At 40.8% G+C, this 18,817-nt stretch overlaps 2 protein-coding genes across 3 annotated transcripts in view; one reads left to right on the plus strand and one right to left on the minus strand.

The window, feature by feature from the left end:
- Positions 1-13,269, plus strand: part of LOC134101313 (homer protein homolog 1) — a 94,683-nt gene extending 81,414 nt beyond the window's left edge. The window contains exons 6-9 of the mRNA XM_062554914.1: positions 10,942-11,101; positions 11,312-11,422; positions 11,553-11,633; positions 11,844-13,269. Of these exons, the coding sequence (XP_062410898.1) occupies positions 10,942-11,101; positions 11,312-11,422; positions 11,553-11,633; positions 11,844-12,032 (541 nt within the window). The 3' untranslated portion in view covers positions 12,033-13,269. The remainder of the gene's footprint in view (positions 1-10,941; positions 11,102-11,311; positions 11,423-11,552; positions 11,634-11,843) is intronic.
- A 1,527-nt stretch (positions 13,270-14,796) lies between these two features.
- The window catches only part of jmy (junction mediating and regulatory protein, p53 cofactor), a 57,567-nt gene continuing 53,546 nt past the window's right edge, over positions 14,797-18,817 (minus strand). Inside the window, exon 10 of one of the 2 annotated variants that reach the window (XM_062554047.1) lies at positions 14,797-17,939. In XM_062554047.1, coding sequence (XP_062410031.1) covers positions 17,638-17,939 — 302 coding nt within the window. In that variant the 3' untranslated portion in view covers positions 14,797-17,637. Of the gene's footprint in view, positions 17,943-18,817 lie in introns of both variants that reach the window. The other variant, XM_062554046.1, reaches the window with a different exon arrangement.

Genomic DNA, 18,817 nt, shown 5'->3' on the forward strand with positions numbered 1-18,817 from the left:
TTCTTCTTACACCCGTCAAATTGCCAGCATGGTGCAGATTGCGGACACTAAATAGGCGCGTTCAAGATGGCTGCGCAGCACAAGATGCACGTGGTTAAAAATCTGTCCACGATGGTCTAGATGGGTGTGTTTTCGACTCGGCAGTCGGTATCACATGGCCTCAACTTATCGCGGGAGCAAGGCGTGGCCAGGCAGCTGCGGAGCAGCAGAGCAGCCGCTCTGGAGGTACTGCGGAGCGCAGCGGAGCCTAGACCCTGCCTTCATGACGTCAGGTCTTTGCCCTAATTGGCGAAAATTTGCAAATTCCTCCTCCTCGTCGCTCTCCTCCACTTGCCTGCCTTGCTTGCGCAGCTCCCGACCAGATGCGCAGGGCTCTCCCTCTTTGGAGACAGTTACAGCTCAGCCTTTACGCACCCTCTTTGGATCAACCGAGAAATATCTTGCCGCTGCTTCTCCCGAATTTGACAACTGTCAGCTTAAATGTAATTTAAATCAAGTCTTTTTATTTTCCGCCATGGTATTGAGAGAAACGCGGAGAAACGTGGAGAAACGAGAGAAAGTGAAACTAAACAAAGAAAGTTTGTGATAGAATATGTTATCTAGTGCGCAAATTTAACAAAATGGCATTAATTAAATAATGCAGGACATAGGCCAATGTCGAAAAAAGTTAAGAATTTGGAACTCTATAGCTGGCTTTCACCTCCGCAGTCATGCAATTATAAATTTAGTGTGTGCAATCTGTACCATCGATGATCACCACCACCAGATGATCTGACGGGTAGGCTATAAGAAGAATAAATACAAAAAAACAGACCAGGCTTCTGTTGGAGACCGGCCTATAACCCCAAATCTGTAGTCACACCGGGCGTTTAAAAGAGACATGCGTCTATTTGGGACTCGGCTATTGTTTGAAGTTTTACGGTAACTTGAATTGTTCAGCCCGCGGTCACATCGTTTCGTTTTTTTAAGCTGCCAATAATTTAAGACATATCTAATATAGTAGGCTAATTCTAATATGATCTGATTTGTGAAACACATTCGAATTATAGGCTAAATAAAGTAGCCCACCGTAATATAGATAGATAGATAGATATACTTTATTCATCCCCAAGGGGAAATTACAGTGTTTCAGCAGCATACAAACACAACATTCAACAAAAACATACAAACATGCATACATACAGAAAAAAATATTTAAAATGTTATTCCTTTCATATATAATGTGGTAACCTCCTGTTGTCATGCTTTCCGTCTGCTTATGCTATTGGGTAGTTATTTCTAATCCTACAATAAACCTACACTCAACTAACAACACTAAATTAAACGCCTGTCTCATATAGACGCCTGTCTCAAATACACCCCGGTGCATTTTGGCGATTTGGCAAAATAAAAGCCCGGGCTATTGTTTGGAGTTTTACGGTAAATGTATGATGTTATTTGCTAATATTTCAGTTAGTATGAGCATGGTCATTAACTACCATAAAAGCTTAAATGTTCTTTGGTGTGACAGGAAATGTCCTTCGGTGTGACACTTTAGGTAGGACCATACTTCTCTAAGAAGCTATTAAAACAAATAAATAAAGTTTGTTAACATACTTTTCATTCTTTTTTGGCAAGTTTTGATGATTTTAAATTCAATAATGACTTAGATTCACATGTTTATTGCTGTTTTGGAGACTACATAAAATGCTCTGTAGTGTTACTAAAACAATATAAAGTACATAAATCTAAAACTTTTCTTTTAAAACAGAAAGAACCTCCTGTGGGACCTGTGGCCTAACCTGCTCCTGACCTTCCAGTGTTGCCCCAACAAATAGAATTTCATTGTAGATGATTGTGTCAAGCATGATTAAAAACTGCTTTAAGAATATGCTTTAGATGGAATGACTAAGGGGGGAATTCTCCCATGCACGTAAGGGTGCGTAAGTCCAAAAAAACGCGCAACTACGCGCATTTCCCTCTAAGTGAATTCTGCCATCCACTTAAAGGTTGGGTACGGAATTCGCAAAATGGCCGGCAGATTTTGAACAAATACAACTGAAGTCCCTCCCTCCATGGACGCACATGCACGAGCGAGAATTCAGATGCGCGAGAGCGAGCCAGGCTAAATGAAATGCCAGCCTGGTGTCTACAGCACTATGAGCTCTAGTCTCCATACAATCGCTCACATCAACTTCCCCAATTACATTCTTTATTCACCTCCAAAGGGTTGTAGGTAATAGTTCCACAAATCAGACAAGGTAGATGATTTTATAGCCTACATTATGGTAAAAGCACCAATTAGGCTACCAGCCCTTTCGTTCGGAAATTATAAAACAACAATGCATTTTAATACACCAAAACAACATTTGATAAATACCTTACATTTTTCAGTAGCCATAGGTGTGTTTATTTGGACAGAATCTGGTTTGGTTCTTACCAGGGCGTTTATCTCCTGAAATACCCGAGTTTAGTGCTGGCCCGTTGGTTCGCCTATTCCACTGTTGCTCCAAGCGGTTACTTTTCGGTTTCATGTGTACAACACTCTTCGAGTCACGGTAAAATGTCATTTTTACTACATAGCTTATTTATTGCGTGTGTGATTGAGTTTCCGTAGGTATCCGCTGTCTTTGTTTGTATGGAAATTAAGTGACACATACAGTACAACAAGAGGGGAACATAGGGGACGTGCAGCAGGCCTAGTTGGTTTCGTTTCAGCACTGGCTCGCGGTCACCAGCTTTGAGTATACTGTATGTGCACGAAAGGGTCGCGCGCGCGCGCGGGGGGGGAGGGGAGGAGTAAGAGGAGTAAGACCGTTAGATTGACGAACGAGCTGTGAAATGATGGTATAGGGTTTAGAATACTATTGGCTGGAGTTTTTCGAGCCCTGCCCGTTCCGCAGATGATTGACGTGTTTAATTTCCATCTCAGTGCTTCCAACTCAATGGCTGTACATGGATTAGGAACAGGATTTCAAGTGATTTTGCAAAAATGGCCAAAAAAGCTAATTCCATACCCTACCTTTAAATCTGCCATTTACGCGTGGTAGAGAGTTGCGCGTTTTGGGTGGAGCAAACCCAAAATCTGGGTGTTTCTTATACAACTCTTGCGCGCATTCTGCCATGGCTTAAGCACTTTTCCAGCTACGCACTCTGAAGGGCTGGAATAAGGTCGAGCGCCACTACAAGGTGAAACAGCATATTGCTCATGTCGGCAGAAGGCCTAGTTCTAAAGACATATAGGCAACACGGAATTTACAAATTTACATTACACTATCAAATGTGATGCTTATAAGCTGATACAGCTTAATGTATCCGCATTACAGTGTTTACTGGCTTCATAGACTACATTGTTAAATAGTGAAAATCCCGTTATAATCACCCACTTTCAGTATTGGAGTTTACCGATAATGCATCTTCAGTTTTAACTTGACGAGAAGTCATAATCCCATAGCATACTTTGTTCGAATCTGTCCGTTTCTTTCCAACTTCACCGAAGTCATCCATACATTTGCACAGACGTCTGCACTATAGTGGAGCAGCATAGTTTATTCTCTCGTCCTTTAATTCGTTTGTAATGGAGATTGAACTCGTTATGCCAGTCTCTCTACTGTGTTCGAAGCTGCAGATGTCAGTCTACATATGTCTTAGCATAGATAAATTGATATTATGCGAGGCAGCTGCCAGCGAAACCTTTTCGTCAACCGTGAGTTTTTGAATTATAAATCTACACACCTCTAGCACGTCTTGACTCTTTATAAACAAACGTCAAAGCAAAAGTGAAATTTCGTAAAAGTAGTTTCTTTGTTAAGCTACGTGATGACACCATTTTACTGTAGGCAGTTCTTTATTCAGTTCACCTTGCATACGTTTTCAAAATCAAAGACTGGTTGGTGTTCTTTCTGGATTTAAATGGCATTCAGAATGTCAATGAGAACGTCCACGTTCCACGTTTTCATATCAACCTAAATTAAGTAGGTGGTAGATAAGTCTGGTTATTTTTTAAATAAATCACGCCTCTTTCATAAGGCCGTCTTGATTTGGAAATTGCGCTATGTGGGTGTGTCAGAAGCAGGGACGGCAGAATGCGCGTAAAACATAGGTGCGCAACAGACACGTGTAAAAAAAAAAAAAAAAAAGCATACGCACTATTTACGCGCGAAGGGGAGAATTCCCCCGTTAAATACAGTCAAATACAGAATCCAGTACAAAGTAGCACTGACTGTTTTTAAAGCTTTAAATGGTTTAGCACCTGTGTATGTTGTGGACATGTTATCTCCATACATTCCAAAGCGATCGTTAAGGTCTGCCTCACAGTCTCTGCTTAACACCCCACGATCACGTCTGACACAAAAAGGAGACCGTGCTTTTAGTGTGTTTGCTCCTAGGCTATGGAACAGCTTGCCCAATGAGCTAAAAAACATAGCTTCTGTGAATCAGCGCTTAAAACGCATTTTTACCGTATTGCATTTGACAGCTACTGACCTTGCATATGATCCTGGTTAGGGTATCATTCTCCTTGTATTGTATTGTATTGTATTGTCTTTTGTCTCTGTTTTTGTTTTTTTGTCCTTCTGTCCCTCTATTTATTCTTGTATGTTGTTTTTTAATTTATTTTTTCGTATACTGATTGTGAAGCACTTTGGTTTTAAATGTGCTATACAAATACATTTTACTTACTTACTTACTTACTTACTTAAATGACTAATGTTATGCAATGTTTTTAAAATGGAATTTCCCTGTTTAGAAGTATGGGCCCTATTTTGGTGATCAAAAATGGATGATCAGAAGTGCAAAATGTATAGACATCAAAGGTGTGGCAGTCCACATTCACTAATTTAATGACATGATTTTGCGATAAGGTGCTGGGCGTTCTTATGTTTCTTATTTTTCAGTCATGGGTGTGTTTTGGGCATAACATCCTTTAAACCAATGAGAATATACACTGCAAATGTTCAGGGTTAGTGGCGTGCTCAGTCCTCTTTGTTTTTTTTTAATGCTGCTTGTTGTTGGGTGCTCTTTGGTCCCAGGTAAATAGTTTGTGTAAGAAAAGGAGAAAAACATTTCCCCACGACCAAGGCACTCCAGAGGTTTAAAATGTCCTTATTTTGAAACTGACATGTCCAACAAGGACCTTAAAATGCCCACGCGTAGCGGCTGGGGCCTTCATCAGTGCATAGGAACATGGGAAAAGTCAATGGCCCTCATTTATCAACAGAGCGTAGAAACCAGCGTATATCTGAGCGCAGAAATTATCTTACGACGGGGCTCACGTGTGATTCATCAAACTTTCGCATCACTCCAATTCCAGCGTAAGAATGAACGTTTGTTGATAAATGTGGCGACTGGAAACAAGCGTGATTTAAATATCACGCCCCTATATCATGCTCGTTTTAATGGCCTCGCTAGTGCTGGGCGGTATGGGCAAAAATGTATATTACAGTATTTTTCAAAATTCTGACGGTTTCACGGTATATGATGGTATTTTTCCATGCATAATCAGGTGTTCGCAACATTTTCTATGGGTTGACCAAGGAATTACTGCAGTTGATTGACTTAGGATGGCCTATTTTACTGTCATGATAAGTGAATATTGTAGAATAATTCCACACTAGTAGTAGTATTACAGGTTGCATGGCCATGATGCTGTTTACAAAGAGGCACTCATGATTCTAATGGGCAATTGCAGTCAAAATACAGAACTTTTACTATGCAAATTGCACAAACCTACACAAAAGGTAGTGCAAATACTTATGCTTCAAGTTCAAGCCCAAGTACACTGTTTTCAAGTAAATATAAAAAGGAAATATAAAAATATAGCCGCAAGCGGCGATGGCGAGCCCGAGCACCTGTGGTGGGGACCTGTGACATTTCTGAATCTAACAAAGCAACTCATAGTTGCCCACCGAATTTGGTTATTTTTCATCAATGTATCTGTCAACCACAACAGACAGGCTAGATGGCGCTATAGAGTCCTAAAGCCACACCCTCGGTCAGAGCTCTGTCTCTGACTAGTGGCAACAATAACACACAAGCCTACCTAATTGTCGTGAATGTACATAAAAGACAACATGCTAGGTGGCACTATAGAGTAAGCCACAGTCTAGGCCAGAGGGGTATTTCACAAAAGCAGAATTAAGACATCCAAGATAATCGATAAAGCCAGGTTTGACATAGCGTTCTCTAGTCATCCTTGCTAAACTCGTTTCACTAACGCCAATCCAGGATGAACAGGAGCGTCTATGTCAAGCCAGGTGTAAGTTATTCGGGATGTGTGCGCGTTCTCGTTTCTCCCCCAAATAACTCACGGTTGGAATAAAAAAGACGCAAAAAATAGCGTCTTGCACACAAAGTTAACACCGCTTTTGATATAGACAACAACGAGGTAAAGTTTTACTTTTTTGGATGGGGAATCATGATTATTTCTGTTACATAGCGGGAGTAGGTGTGGCAGACCAACTGAATGCAAATTTACGTATGCACCCACGTGTGAGAGCTTCCTTGTCTCGGCACGCAACGTCATTAAGAAAGCGCTTGCAAAGATGCACAAAGTATGACTATAGGCCTATATATATCTTTATTCTGTCTTTAAACCAAATTAGTTGAAAACACCTTCGAAATATGTCCCCTCCACTTCCAATCAACTACTACAGTACGCTATTCATCAAACGTCAGTCAAAAAAAGATGCAAACAACGATTTTGTAATTAATTATAAGGCCACCATAATTTAAATGATATCTAAATGGTATTGGGCAGACATTCTGTTGTGTTTTGCGAGTAAATGCAAGTAGCAAATAGTATATAAATGGAATGCAGCTCTTTCAAAAATCGCATGCAGGTCTGATTTGAATGACAGCTAGCTGAACCAATCAGATAATGTAATTACCATTAGAATTAACTTATCTTGGCTGTTAGCCTGGTCGGGAGCAGGCTAGCTTCAGAGAATAAATTCCCATGGCAACTTATGTAGCATCTCTTTTGTGAAACCGAGTCAAGGGTAAGTTCATCCAGGATAACCAAAAAATCCGGGTTTAATCCCTTATCTAGGTTTTGTGAAATACCCCTCAGATCTCTATCCCTGACTAGCGGTAGCAATAACACACATGTCCACCAAATCTGATTCATTTTCGTGAATGTGTCAAACACAACAGACAATGCGCTAGGTGGCGCTATAAAGTCCCTAAGCCACACCCTAGGCCAGAGCTCTGTTTCTGACTAGCGGCAGTAATAACACACAAGCTCAACAAATTTGATTCATTTTCCTGAATGTATACGTCAACCACAACAGGTAACACACTAGTGGGGTATACTACAAATCTCGATTAGTGGGTTAGCGAGGTATGTTGCGCTCAAAGCCAGGGTATGCTGTCATACGAAAGTGGATTTGTTTTAGCGTCACTGTATCACCATGGTATCTTATGCTCGCAACCAAACCTGGTCGGGAGCAGGTTATGTCCTTAGTTATAGCTCAAATCGTGAAAAATCACCGCCCTCTGACCAATTCTAACCAATCCATTATCTTGAAAAACGAAGTTATCTCACGTGTGCTAATCTGTCATACTTCGAACAGGTTCAGCCCTGCCTCTGTAAACATTTTGAATCTCGAAGGCGCTTTTAACTATGTTGTGCGTGCAAATATGTCACTACTATGGACGTGCATACCATGCAATGTTTGATGACCATCGATTTTTTGATGTTATGGGTTAGACACTAAAAAAGACCACCCTAGATTTCTCTGCCACTCATAAATGCGGAAGTAATCGTTGGTTAACCGAGGCTGTCTTGTGCGTCTCCACGTTTCCCGATTGGTCAAAGTCACCCCAACCACGAGAACGCGCACAGATCTGAGCTGAAAGCCTAGTTTGATAAATTCATCCGTGAGTGAGTTTCGTAGTACCACTCAACTCTGATTGCGACTTTCGTTTTTAGCGATCCAGGTTATCCTAAGAAAGCTTGGTTATGTTCAGCGAGCTTCGTAGTATACCCCACAGGTGGCGCAGGAGTCCCTAAGCCACACCCTCGGCCAGAGCTCTGTCGGTAGGCGCGTTCAAGTTCAACTCCAAATGACCTCTTGCAGCAACGAGAGCTGCCGGTGACAGCAGGGGAGGGGATACAAACGCTGCTATGAAGTTGTACACTCTCTACTTCCCGTAGTCTAGACTTGACCATGTGATGAAACATGAGGCACGGACCCGCATGGACCCTTGTGGATATGAAGAGGCATCTAAACACCTGCACATATGTCAGGGATGAAAAAGCCAAATAGGGCAAAGACCTGACGTCATGAAGGCAGGGTCTAGGCTCCGCAGTACCTAGAGGGCTGCTGCGCCGCTGCTCAGCAGCCGCCTTGCTCCCGCGATAAGTTGAGGCCATGTGATACCGACTGCCGAGTCGAAAACACACCTATGTAGACCATCGTGGACAGATTTTTAACCACGTGCATCTTGTGCTGCGCAGTTTTTGTGCTGCGCAGCCATCTTGAACACGCCTTCTGACAAGCAATAGCAATAACACACGAGCCCACCAAATTTGGTTAAATTTCGTGAATGTATGTGTCACAACAGACAATGCGCTAGGTGGCGCTATAGAGTACCTAAGCCACACCCTAGGCCAGAGCTCTGTCTTTAACTAGCGGTAGCAATGACACACAAGCCTACTACATTTGATTAATTTTCTTGAATGTATGTGTCAACCACAACAGACAACATGCTAGGTGGCGCTATAGAGTCCCTAAGCCATACCCTAGGCCAAAGCTCTGTCTCTGACTACCGACAGCAAAAACACACAAGTCCACCAAATTTGGTTCATTTTCGTGAATGTTTGTGTCAACCACAACAGATAACGTCCTGCTAGGTGGCGCTATAGGGTCCCGAAGCCACACCTTAGGCCAGAGCTGTCGCTGACTAGTAGAAGCAATCCCACATGTAGCTGTCAAATAACATCCAATTTATTACCTTTTCTCTGCCTATAACACCAACTTCCTGTTTCTTAATAAGACGCCATAATTCAAACCTTCGCCATTTCAATATACTTCTAAAATTCAAAAATCTGGTCGCAATTCCTCTTGAGCAACCCCTCAAGATCATTTTAGTGTTTAGATGACATGATTTCGATAAACCGTCTAGGAGAAGTGTTTCAAAATATGTGATGTGCAAAAATCATATTCATAATCATAACTCAAATTCTTCTAAGATTCACTATATAGTTTAAATGTAAAACTTGTTCAGATTCATACAACACATATGCTCACTAAATCTGGGCCATTTCCGTGAATTTATGTGTCAACCACAACAGACAACGTGATAGGTGGCGCTTTAGAGTCCACCTGAAACCACTGTACAGTGCCTACGGTGCAGCCGCTGCTACAGCGGCCGCACCTCGGTGCTCGGGCCCTAATAATAATCTGAGCAAAAACAATAGGGCCTTGCACCTACGGTGCAGCCACTTCAGTGGCCGCACCTCGGTGCTCGGGCCCTAATTAGAAAAGCACTCAGAGAGCGCAGACCTCCGCCTGCATTGTTCTTCCTAGGTTGTCATACATTTGAACCTAAACTGTTCAGATCACCACCACGTGGCCATGCCATACCATGCCATTACACCACTAAGCAAAAAACATAAGGCAGATGCTATTTGCACCCGGGTGTAAATAGTGTCTATAATCAACAATACTATTTACACCCGGGTGTAAATAGTATCAGTTAGAACTGGATGAGCTGTGAAGAGCTCTGAAATGTTAGAACAAAGGCTCACCTGGCCTTCTACCTGAGCTGTATTTAGGTCTTTGGGATGTAGTGGGTGCACATATGCTCAACCTTTTAAATTTGCGTTTAGATGTGGGACTTTTCAGACTTTTCACCTTAAAAACAGCACTGATCACTCTGCTGTTGATAACGGGAAAGCATACCCTTGTGTGCTCCAGTTTCAGGCCAATATCCTTTTATTGCAAGTGATCTCAAAGTCTGAGTCTCAATTTCTCGCCTCACAGACTCTCCCATGAACTTTAGGGGTTAGGGCTGTCCCATTGCAAAATTGTGAGGGAATTCTAGGGAATTGCCAATAATTCATAGCATTGTGATGTGCAACCCAGGGTTACCCAAAGAAAGACTGAAGCTTTTTTTGAAGCTTGAAAAAACATCAGTAAACAACTGCCATACAACGTTGTTGTCAATACAAGGACGCTGTCTCATTCCTGCTATTAGCATTTTTAAATCATACGCCCTCGATCACTTATCAACAGATATCAGTTAAGTATTTGGGGGTTCAAGGCTTAGTATTAGGGATGAGATGCCACAGCTCTTGCACTACGCCTTGAAAAGGTCATTCATTCCCTAGTTAATATGGTCCAAACAGGATTCATCAATGGACGTTTTGCATCTGATAATGTGAAGATTGCTACACTTTCTAGATGCTGCAGACACACCCAAATCAATGTGCATGCAATACTCTTACTCGACGAAGAGAAAGCCTTTGATAGGCTAGAGTGGGAATATACTGTATATAGGCAGCATTGCATTTTTTTATCTACAAATATGATGACACTGTACCACTCAGCTTTTGCAAGCATTCTAACAGGTGACATAATCTCTCCCCTATTTCCTTCACAGTGTGGAACAAGACAGTGGTGTCCACTTTTGCCATTTTAATCTATATGTGCAACAGTAGTGAAATCAAAACCTAATTCCTTGAGGCAGCCTGTCAGATAGATCTGCTTAATTTTGTGTCTGCTCAAAAGTTTAATGAATTTGTCCTTGGCCCATGCTACATATCATACTTCCACTAAGTTTCATGAAAATCACACCAATCGTTTTTGCACAGATAAAGAGCGACAGACAAAAAGGCAAACCAAACTGAAAAAAACTCCATGGCGGGGGGAAGGGCTATTTATGAGCTGTAAATGACTGCTGCTCCAAACCATAATTCCTAGATCTCTCGCCTTCAATTACTTAGTTCTGTGGTTTCAGCAGCTCCACCATAACCAAGCACTGGGAGGCAGAGCTTGCAGCCCTGAAGGGGAATAATGCCAAGCTGACTGCAGCACTACTGGAATCTACAGCCAATGTCAAGCAGTGGAAGCAGCAGTTGGCAGCCTACCAGGAGGAGGCTGAGCGATTGCACAAAAGAGTGAGATACATAATACACACATACAGTGCCATTTCAAGGTGTAATGTATCTATACTTTGTGTTCATATTGATTCATTTCTCTCTGAAAACTCAAACAGAATCCTATTCGATTCAGTGATGGGTTTCTCTTCGTTAACCACCAATTAAATCATTCTAAGGATCATATTCTTACTTTATTAAATGTCTAAAATCATTATTATTGTTTCCTAGGTGACGGAGCTAGAGTGTGTGAGCAGCCAAACTAGTGGTATTAAGATCCAAAAGACAGAGCTCAATCAGACTATAGAGGAACTGGAAGCAGTGCTGAAAACCAAGGAAGAGGTTACCAACTAACTTCCAAACACTGTTAACTGGCTGTCTATAAGTGGTCATTTTTGATTGGTTCTTTTAATCTTCTGGTTGAAAGAGTCTGATTTTTTGACATTATACATTATACCCTCTATGTCTTTAGGAGCTGGAGCAGCTAAGAGAAAAAGTACAAAATGCCAATCACCTGCAGACTCAAAGGGATTCAGTTTCTGAGAAACTTAAAGTAAATATGCACACAAAAAAGCTTCTAAAAGTTTTCCATTATTGTAACTGACCTTGATCATGTGTTTGTATACTGTACGTGTGTGTGTGTGTGTGTGTGTGTGTGTGTGTGTGTGTGTGTGTGTTTGTGTGTGTGTGTGTGTGTGTGTGTTGGAGTATGGGTTCCTGGCCAATAAAGCTGATTCTGATTCTGATTCTGATTCTGATTCAGGAGACCGAGTTACATAATCAAGAGCTGGAGGTGCAACTTCGCGATCTAGAGCAACGTTTGGAGAGCAGTCAGCTTGAGCAGGAAGCCTTCAAGAAGAGCTTGCGTTCTCTGCTAGAGCTGCTAGATGGCAAAATATTTGAACTGACTGAGCTTCGTGATAGCCTTGCCAAGCTAATTGAGGGCAGCTAGGGACTGCAGAGACTGCCATAGAGGCACAACTGAATTGCTGTTTACACATATACTCAACACACAAACCTCACAACACACACACCTGTACATGTTCACATCTGTATGCAAATATGTCCCACATGCACAGAGAAACTCTCCAGATACAGATACCCTCACACAGGATCCCTGTGAGAAAATCCTGGTACCAACATGGACGTATGACCTACGAGTTTTTTTTCCCCCTTTCATTTTGCTCCTTTTTCATCTCCTACCTGGTTTGTATTCAGCAGTGAGGACTCCTCCGAGTGACACTGGATTTATATCCTACACGTTTATGTCCTCCTGTTATATGCTAGGACATTGCAGTGTTTTTTTTGTTTTTGCAGTGTCCTGTTCAGGATTTTTTCAATATGATTATTGTAATTACATAATAGGTGCCTGTACCAAGAGCCATGTATAGACTGACTGACTTATTAACTGACTGACTGAACTTCTTGCCTGCTGTTATCAATAGGCCCTTGAGGTGTTCACTTATGTTTGTTCATAGATGAACAGATACTGCCTCTGGTAAGATGTCTCAGAAATTCTGGGAAATTGAACTCAGCTAAAAGACGAGGACTCAGAAAAGCAATCCAATTTCCAAGCCAAAAGCTCTTGTCCACTCTGGTGGCTTCATGCTCCCTTTTACAGATGAGCGTAGTCATATGGTCAATGTTCAAAAGGGATATATAAATTGGACAGGAACACTCCCCACTATTTGAGCAATAAAAGAAACCAATGGATGAGATTGAGTAAGGGGAATGCAGTCTCATTATCAGGTATATACTTCCCTCTTTTTAACTTTGGGCGGGGACAACATCTGTCATCTGTATGATTTAAAAAAAAAAAAAAAACAATATTTGGAAGTTTTAGTGCACTTGTGGGGGAAAAAAAACCTTGTATGAGTTAAATTAAACAAGTTGTGTTTACTTGTTATTCTGTTCCATTTGTTTTAAGGTGCATTCTTTCTGGTTTTGTGTGGTTATACAAATATTTTTAAATCATTTAAAACAGTTTATTTTTATTTCAGTTGGCCAAACATTTTTCAATGTTTGATATGTGAATGTTCTCGTTTTTTGAAGTAATGGCAATATTTTTCAACTTCGTAAAAGTGGATTTGAAGGACACATAATGCAGATAAGACATTGTTTCCTTTGCCAAAATGTTTTCCTGTACAACAGTTGCCTTTGGTACAGTCATGCTTCAAGGGTAACTGATTATGGTGATTATGGGGGGGGGGGGGGGGGTCATTATTGCCAAAAATCTGTGTCTGATGTACAGTAAAACAAATAAAATACAATACAAACTTGGAGAAAACTCTTTAAGGGCTTGTAGTTGGTTCTCATACACTGGAAACAGTTTGATGAGTATGTAGTAGTATGACTGTCATACATTTTAAATTATGATTTGTATAACACTTTGAGGGGGAAAATGTTTGAGTAATAGTTTTAGTGTCAATCACACAACATACTTAAACACAACTGTAATTATGAGTTTGTAGGAAATACTAATAAAATATTAACATAACTGAAAAAAGCTTTTTCTGTCATTTATTTAGTAAAGTTTACAGGCCAGATTCTCCTTAACCCTTAGAACCTCACTGACGCAAAGTGCGTCAAAAAACACACCCATTCTTCTGTTACATTGTAGCAAGATGAGAACTTTATTGCACAACAGTAGCCTGGAAAACCGGCGCCAACTGCTGGACGGCAAAATGTTTTGCCTGCATTTGGGTCTGGCCTCGGACCACTGTACATTTTGAAAACACTGCCCTGAATCTGGCAGATGGCAACTAAACCAATCACAACGCAGAGATGTGTTTTGAATCAACGCGGGCGGGGCAGAGGGCTCTGGGGCGGGGTTTTGAGGGAGCGTTGGCCTATAGGCACAGACACGGTTTGAAAGACAACGGGTTGTGCTCATCAACAATGTTCCGTTGTATCCATTCATCGGAGCCAGACTAAATTAGACATCCAATCCATTTAGGCTGGTTTATCAGGCTAGCACAACAGAGCAGAAGTGGGGCTTTCCAAGGAGACTATGCACTTGTCTGTGCGATCAAATATGAAAATGAAAATAAAATCATGAAATTAAATCAAATTGCATCATATTTACAGTCTATACTGCATTCACCTGGGCACCCATTATTCTCGTTTGAATTACTTGTGAACCTGTGATCGTATAGATACAGCATACCATTTGATTCCAAAAGCATCGATCCTTCTGGGTTATAAAAACAGACGAGGTGACAGAATGAAAATATGTGATATGTTAAATATCTTGAATGGCTCGAAATGTTGCTTGACAAATATCACTGGGAGCTATAAACTGGTGTGTGGACAACTATGTTTTTGATATGTGAAATATGAAAAGATTTTGTACACCCTTCACTAGTAGTAGCATGAATTATCGGAAGGTTTCTTTCTTGCATAGAATAGAATATATGCTTTTTTGATCCTGTGAGGGAAATTTAACCCAATTTAACCGAATTAGTGAACACACACAGCACACAGTGAGGTGAATCACACACTAACCCAGAGCAGTGAGCTGCCTGCACAACCAGCGGCGCTCGGGGAGCTGTGAGGGGTTACAGTAGGTGCCTTGCTCAAGGGTACTTCAGCTGTGGACTGGTCGGGGATCGAACCAGCAACCCACCGGTACAAGCTCAAGGCCCTAACCAGTAGGCCACAGCTGCAGCGTTTTCAAATTATTAAACAGTAATTAGAAAGGCAAAGAGAAACTAAAGAAGTTTGAAAAAGCATTTTATATCAGGATAGTATTGCTATACATTTTTTCAATGTTAAGTCTTCATAAATATATATGTAGTTTAAGCAATCATGCAAATGGACCTTGAACTTAATGTTGAATTCACAATCAAATACACATGAAATAAAGGTTTTCAATTTTCAGAATATAATATTGCACATATGTAGTGACCTCTTGAAGCTAAGTGTAAGTGTAGTAGCTGGAACAGTTATAAGAGAAAATAAGTTTACGCACAAAGGCAAAAATATCACAGAGAACAACTTAATCCACAAGTCAGCCACATAGATGCTTAAGGGGCATAGAAGTAAAATATGAAGCTTGTTTCTTTCTCCCTGGCTGGTCCATGAGAGCCCTATAATACTTGATGGGGTCTTAGTACAAGTTTGGAGCTCAAGCAATAGCCGGTTTGCATCCTCTCAATCAATCTGTCTTTTGCAGTTAGCTACAGTACCTAGGCCATCCACTTAATTCCAACAGATTGCCTACTAGTTGAAGTTATGAAGCTGTCAATTTTCCATGTGTCAATTACATAAACCTGTAGTTCTCTGGGGGGCCACACACTGCAATTGGAGTCCGAAGTCACGGTCATCTCACTTGAAAAATGCAATAACATTTCTATGTCAGAATGATGACAGCCAGTGTTATAGACCCATCTGTCTGCAGTGCACAACAAAGCATCTATGCCTACACTGTACAATATGCTGCAGTGAGTGTAGTGGGTCAAAGTGTTGACGAGGACCCAGGTTCGAATCCAACTCGGTTCATTTTCCAATCCCACCCCATCTCTCTCTCACTCACCTCCAGTCACTCTCTTCATGGTCCTGTCTCAATAAAGGCAAAAAGTTCCAAAAAATACTTGACTATAGTGACTACAAGATAGCTTACAAGAATGCCCCAGCCCTCCGGATGCACACTAAGGAAAATCTGAGGCTGTACTGTATGTGGTCAAACAAAATTAATCTGAGAATTGAACAGTTCAATTCAACAGGAACCCCTGACATAAACCAATGAAAGGCTAAACATATCTATTTGTCCAAACTACATCACTTAGTAAGGCAAAGGACTGCTGGATGTAGTTGCTCAATCTATTTTTGGAGCCTTGGTGGGCTGGTTAGCAAAATATGTAGACCAATGGAGAGAACAGCAAAGCAGCAATTGCTAATGCTTGTAGAAATAATCAAGGTTCATACAGTAATAAATATGTGTACAGTACATAGGCCTAATACAGGACATACAAGATTGACATCTTAGTTTTCAGCCTTTTTTGTATGCAAGTAGAATAAGCTACAAAATAAGGAAAAGATAATGCATAGAGTGTAGAATCAACATGGAAAGAAATAACAAATGACTACAGATACACTATTCACATGAAAAAAAAATACCACGCTGACTTCAGTACAGTATGACAATCCATTACTCCACCAGATGTAACAGTGTAGTGTGTTGCTATGAGCTCTAAATCCATGGCAGGTGGCATATTAGCCTAATTGATTTAGCATTTCCCAGTTCTAACATACTTTGAGTGCAAGGACACTCTAGCTAGTCTTGCATGTTGACTGGCATGAAACCTTAATGGTCAGTTCAAGATCTCTTGAGACATACAGGGTCAATGGCAACTCAGAGATGCCTAATGAGCATTTCTTTCTTTTTTGGAAAACATGCTTTGAGTGCAAGTACACACTTTCTACAGTAGAGGTCTTGCATGTTGACAGGTATGAAACCTAGTAGTAAGTGATCAGTGTATTCCTAATTTGGAGTTAATCTGGTCATAATTGATAATTAACCAAGGCTTTTCCTTTGGCCCACCAGACCGTGGGGAAGAACAGGAATGAGATGTGCTGCCTCAGCACTGGGACATTTGTTTTCTCTCTTAAAATAATGATAGTGAATCACAATAGCTTTGTTGCTGTTAATGTCCATTCAAAACCATTACACAAGATACTGTAATGGCCTGTGCAGACTACACTTTTTTTTTTGTCTTTTACGATTCACCACGTCAGAATAGTCGATCAGAGAACCACAAAATATTGCCGCATCTTGGTCGTAAGACTGGCCACATTACAAAATCATGTAGCCTATCTATCGTAGCCTTCTCGTTGTGTCGACACAGTGTCAGTGTCAACACGGGGGTCGTAGGTCATTCCCCAAAAATTAGACTTTTGGTTTTACTGGAGGTGGCAGTACTACACAGTTTATGTGAGACATTTTCTTGGGCCTCACTCAGTAAAAGAAATAAACAGTAATTTGAATGAAATTTTAAAAGTCTCGTAATATCTTAACTCACGGACGCAGGAGGAGAACAGAACAGACAGGCTGTTTAGAAAGACTTTGAGTCTTTCTAAACTGCCAGAAAGAAGAACAAAGTGAAAACATATTACACAATCATTACACATATACTGGGGCACACACAGCTCATCACTCACCTCGGTCAACATTATATGAATGCAAAAAAACATATGCCATGATCTGGACAGAGGCACAGGGTTGGAATGCATAAGAAGCTTTTTACAAGGTGCTATACGTTCTTTATAGGTGCTATGATTATTGAATAAGCTATACTTTTAGGGATCCAATTATCTCCAGGTTTGGTTAACTGCACAGATATTAAATCTCAGACATAGTGGGAAGATATGCATGTTGACTCATGTTGACTAACTGGGTCTGTTAAGTGTGCACATTTAAAACAAGTGACCAAACCTAAGTAATAAGTGTAGCCTATACATCTTTACATTTTCTAATGTATGTATGTATGTATGTATGTATGTATGTATGTATGTCTTTCCATATTTGTGTGTGAGAAGTATAAACGTCTGTGCAAGACCTAGCTCTCCCAATCTGTGCAGGGAGGTCCCTCATCCTCAGACTCTGACTCAGGGGAAGCTTCCTTAATGCGACGCAGGGCTTCATGAATACTACGAGTTAGGGGATCACAGGTGTCAGGAGGCTGACTGCGGGCCCCATGTAGTGGCACTTTCCTCAGTTTGACACCTTTGCGGATTTGGGCCAGGATGTTGCTGCCATCATCTTTGTCTGGGTCAGGGGCCAACACACGCAGCTCTGCTTTGCGTAGGTGGAAGCTACCACGCTTCAGGGATGCCAGCACCTCATCCATCGGTGAGCTTGCTACTAACAAAAAGCATAAAGGAAGATATTTCATTATGTTACATTTTTTTGCAGTTAATAAATGGTGAAAATAGTTTGAATTATTTCTACATTTGTAAAACACTAAACTCATACAATTGCAACTAACACATGAGCTCAGAGTTCAGGCGTGAGTCAAATATTATAAATATATTTAAAAATGTTTAAAAGGTAATACTTTATTTTGCCACACAACGTTGGTAATTGTTCAATATAAAATAGCTAAATTCCAATTAAAACGAAAATAAAATACAGTTTACACACACAAAAAGGCAAAGGAGTCTGTATATGTAGTGGGAGGGTAGGTAAAGATCATGTGTCCACAATATACTCAATATCCCTGTAATGTCAATTTAATTAACATTTATATTAGGGATGTGCATTTCAGACCAAAATACTATTCGATAATCACAGAGAAATAATTGACTATTAATTGAAAATTGCCCCGTCACCTACCACTTGCTAATTTCGGCAGGCAGGGTTATTTGTGATGCAGCTTTACACAAGTTCATGGGGTCAACATGGAGGGGTGGACACATGGCAGTACTGGTTTAGTTTGTTTGTGTGGTATTGTTTCGGTGTTGTAATCCTCATCAAGAAGGACTACGATTGCAGATGCAGGCAATTACAATATCAGAAAAATTGCAGGCAAATTAGGACAGCAAAGCAGCAATTGCTTTGTCTTAGAATGCTTGTAGAAATAATCACGGTTCATAATAAATATGTGTACAGTACATAGGCCTAATACAGGACATACAAGATTGACATCTTAGTTTTTCAGCCTTTTTTGTATGCAAGTAGAATAAACTACAAAATAAGGAATAGATAATGCATAGAGTGTAGAATCAACATGGAAAGAA

The sequence above is a fragment of the Sardina pilchardus genome, chromosome 14 (genome assembly GCF_963854185.1).
Source record: "Sardina pilchardus chromosome 14, fSarPil1.1, whole genome shotgun sequence".
NCBI classification, from domain to species: Eukaryota; Metazoa; Chordata; class Actinopteri; order Clupeiformes; family Clupeidae; genus Sardina; species Sardina pilchardus.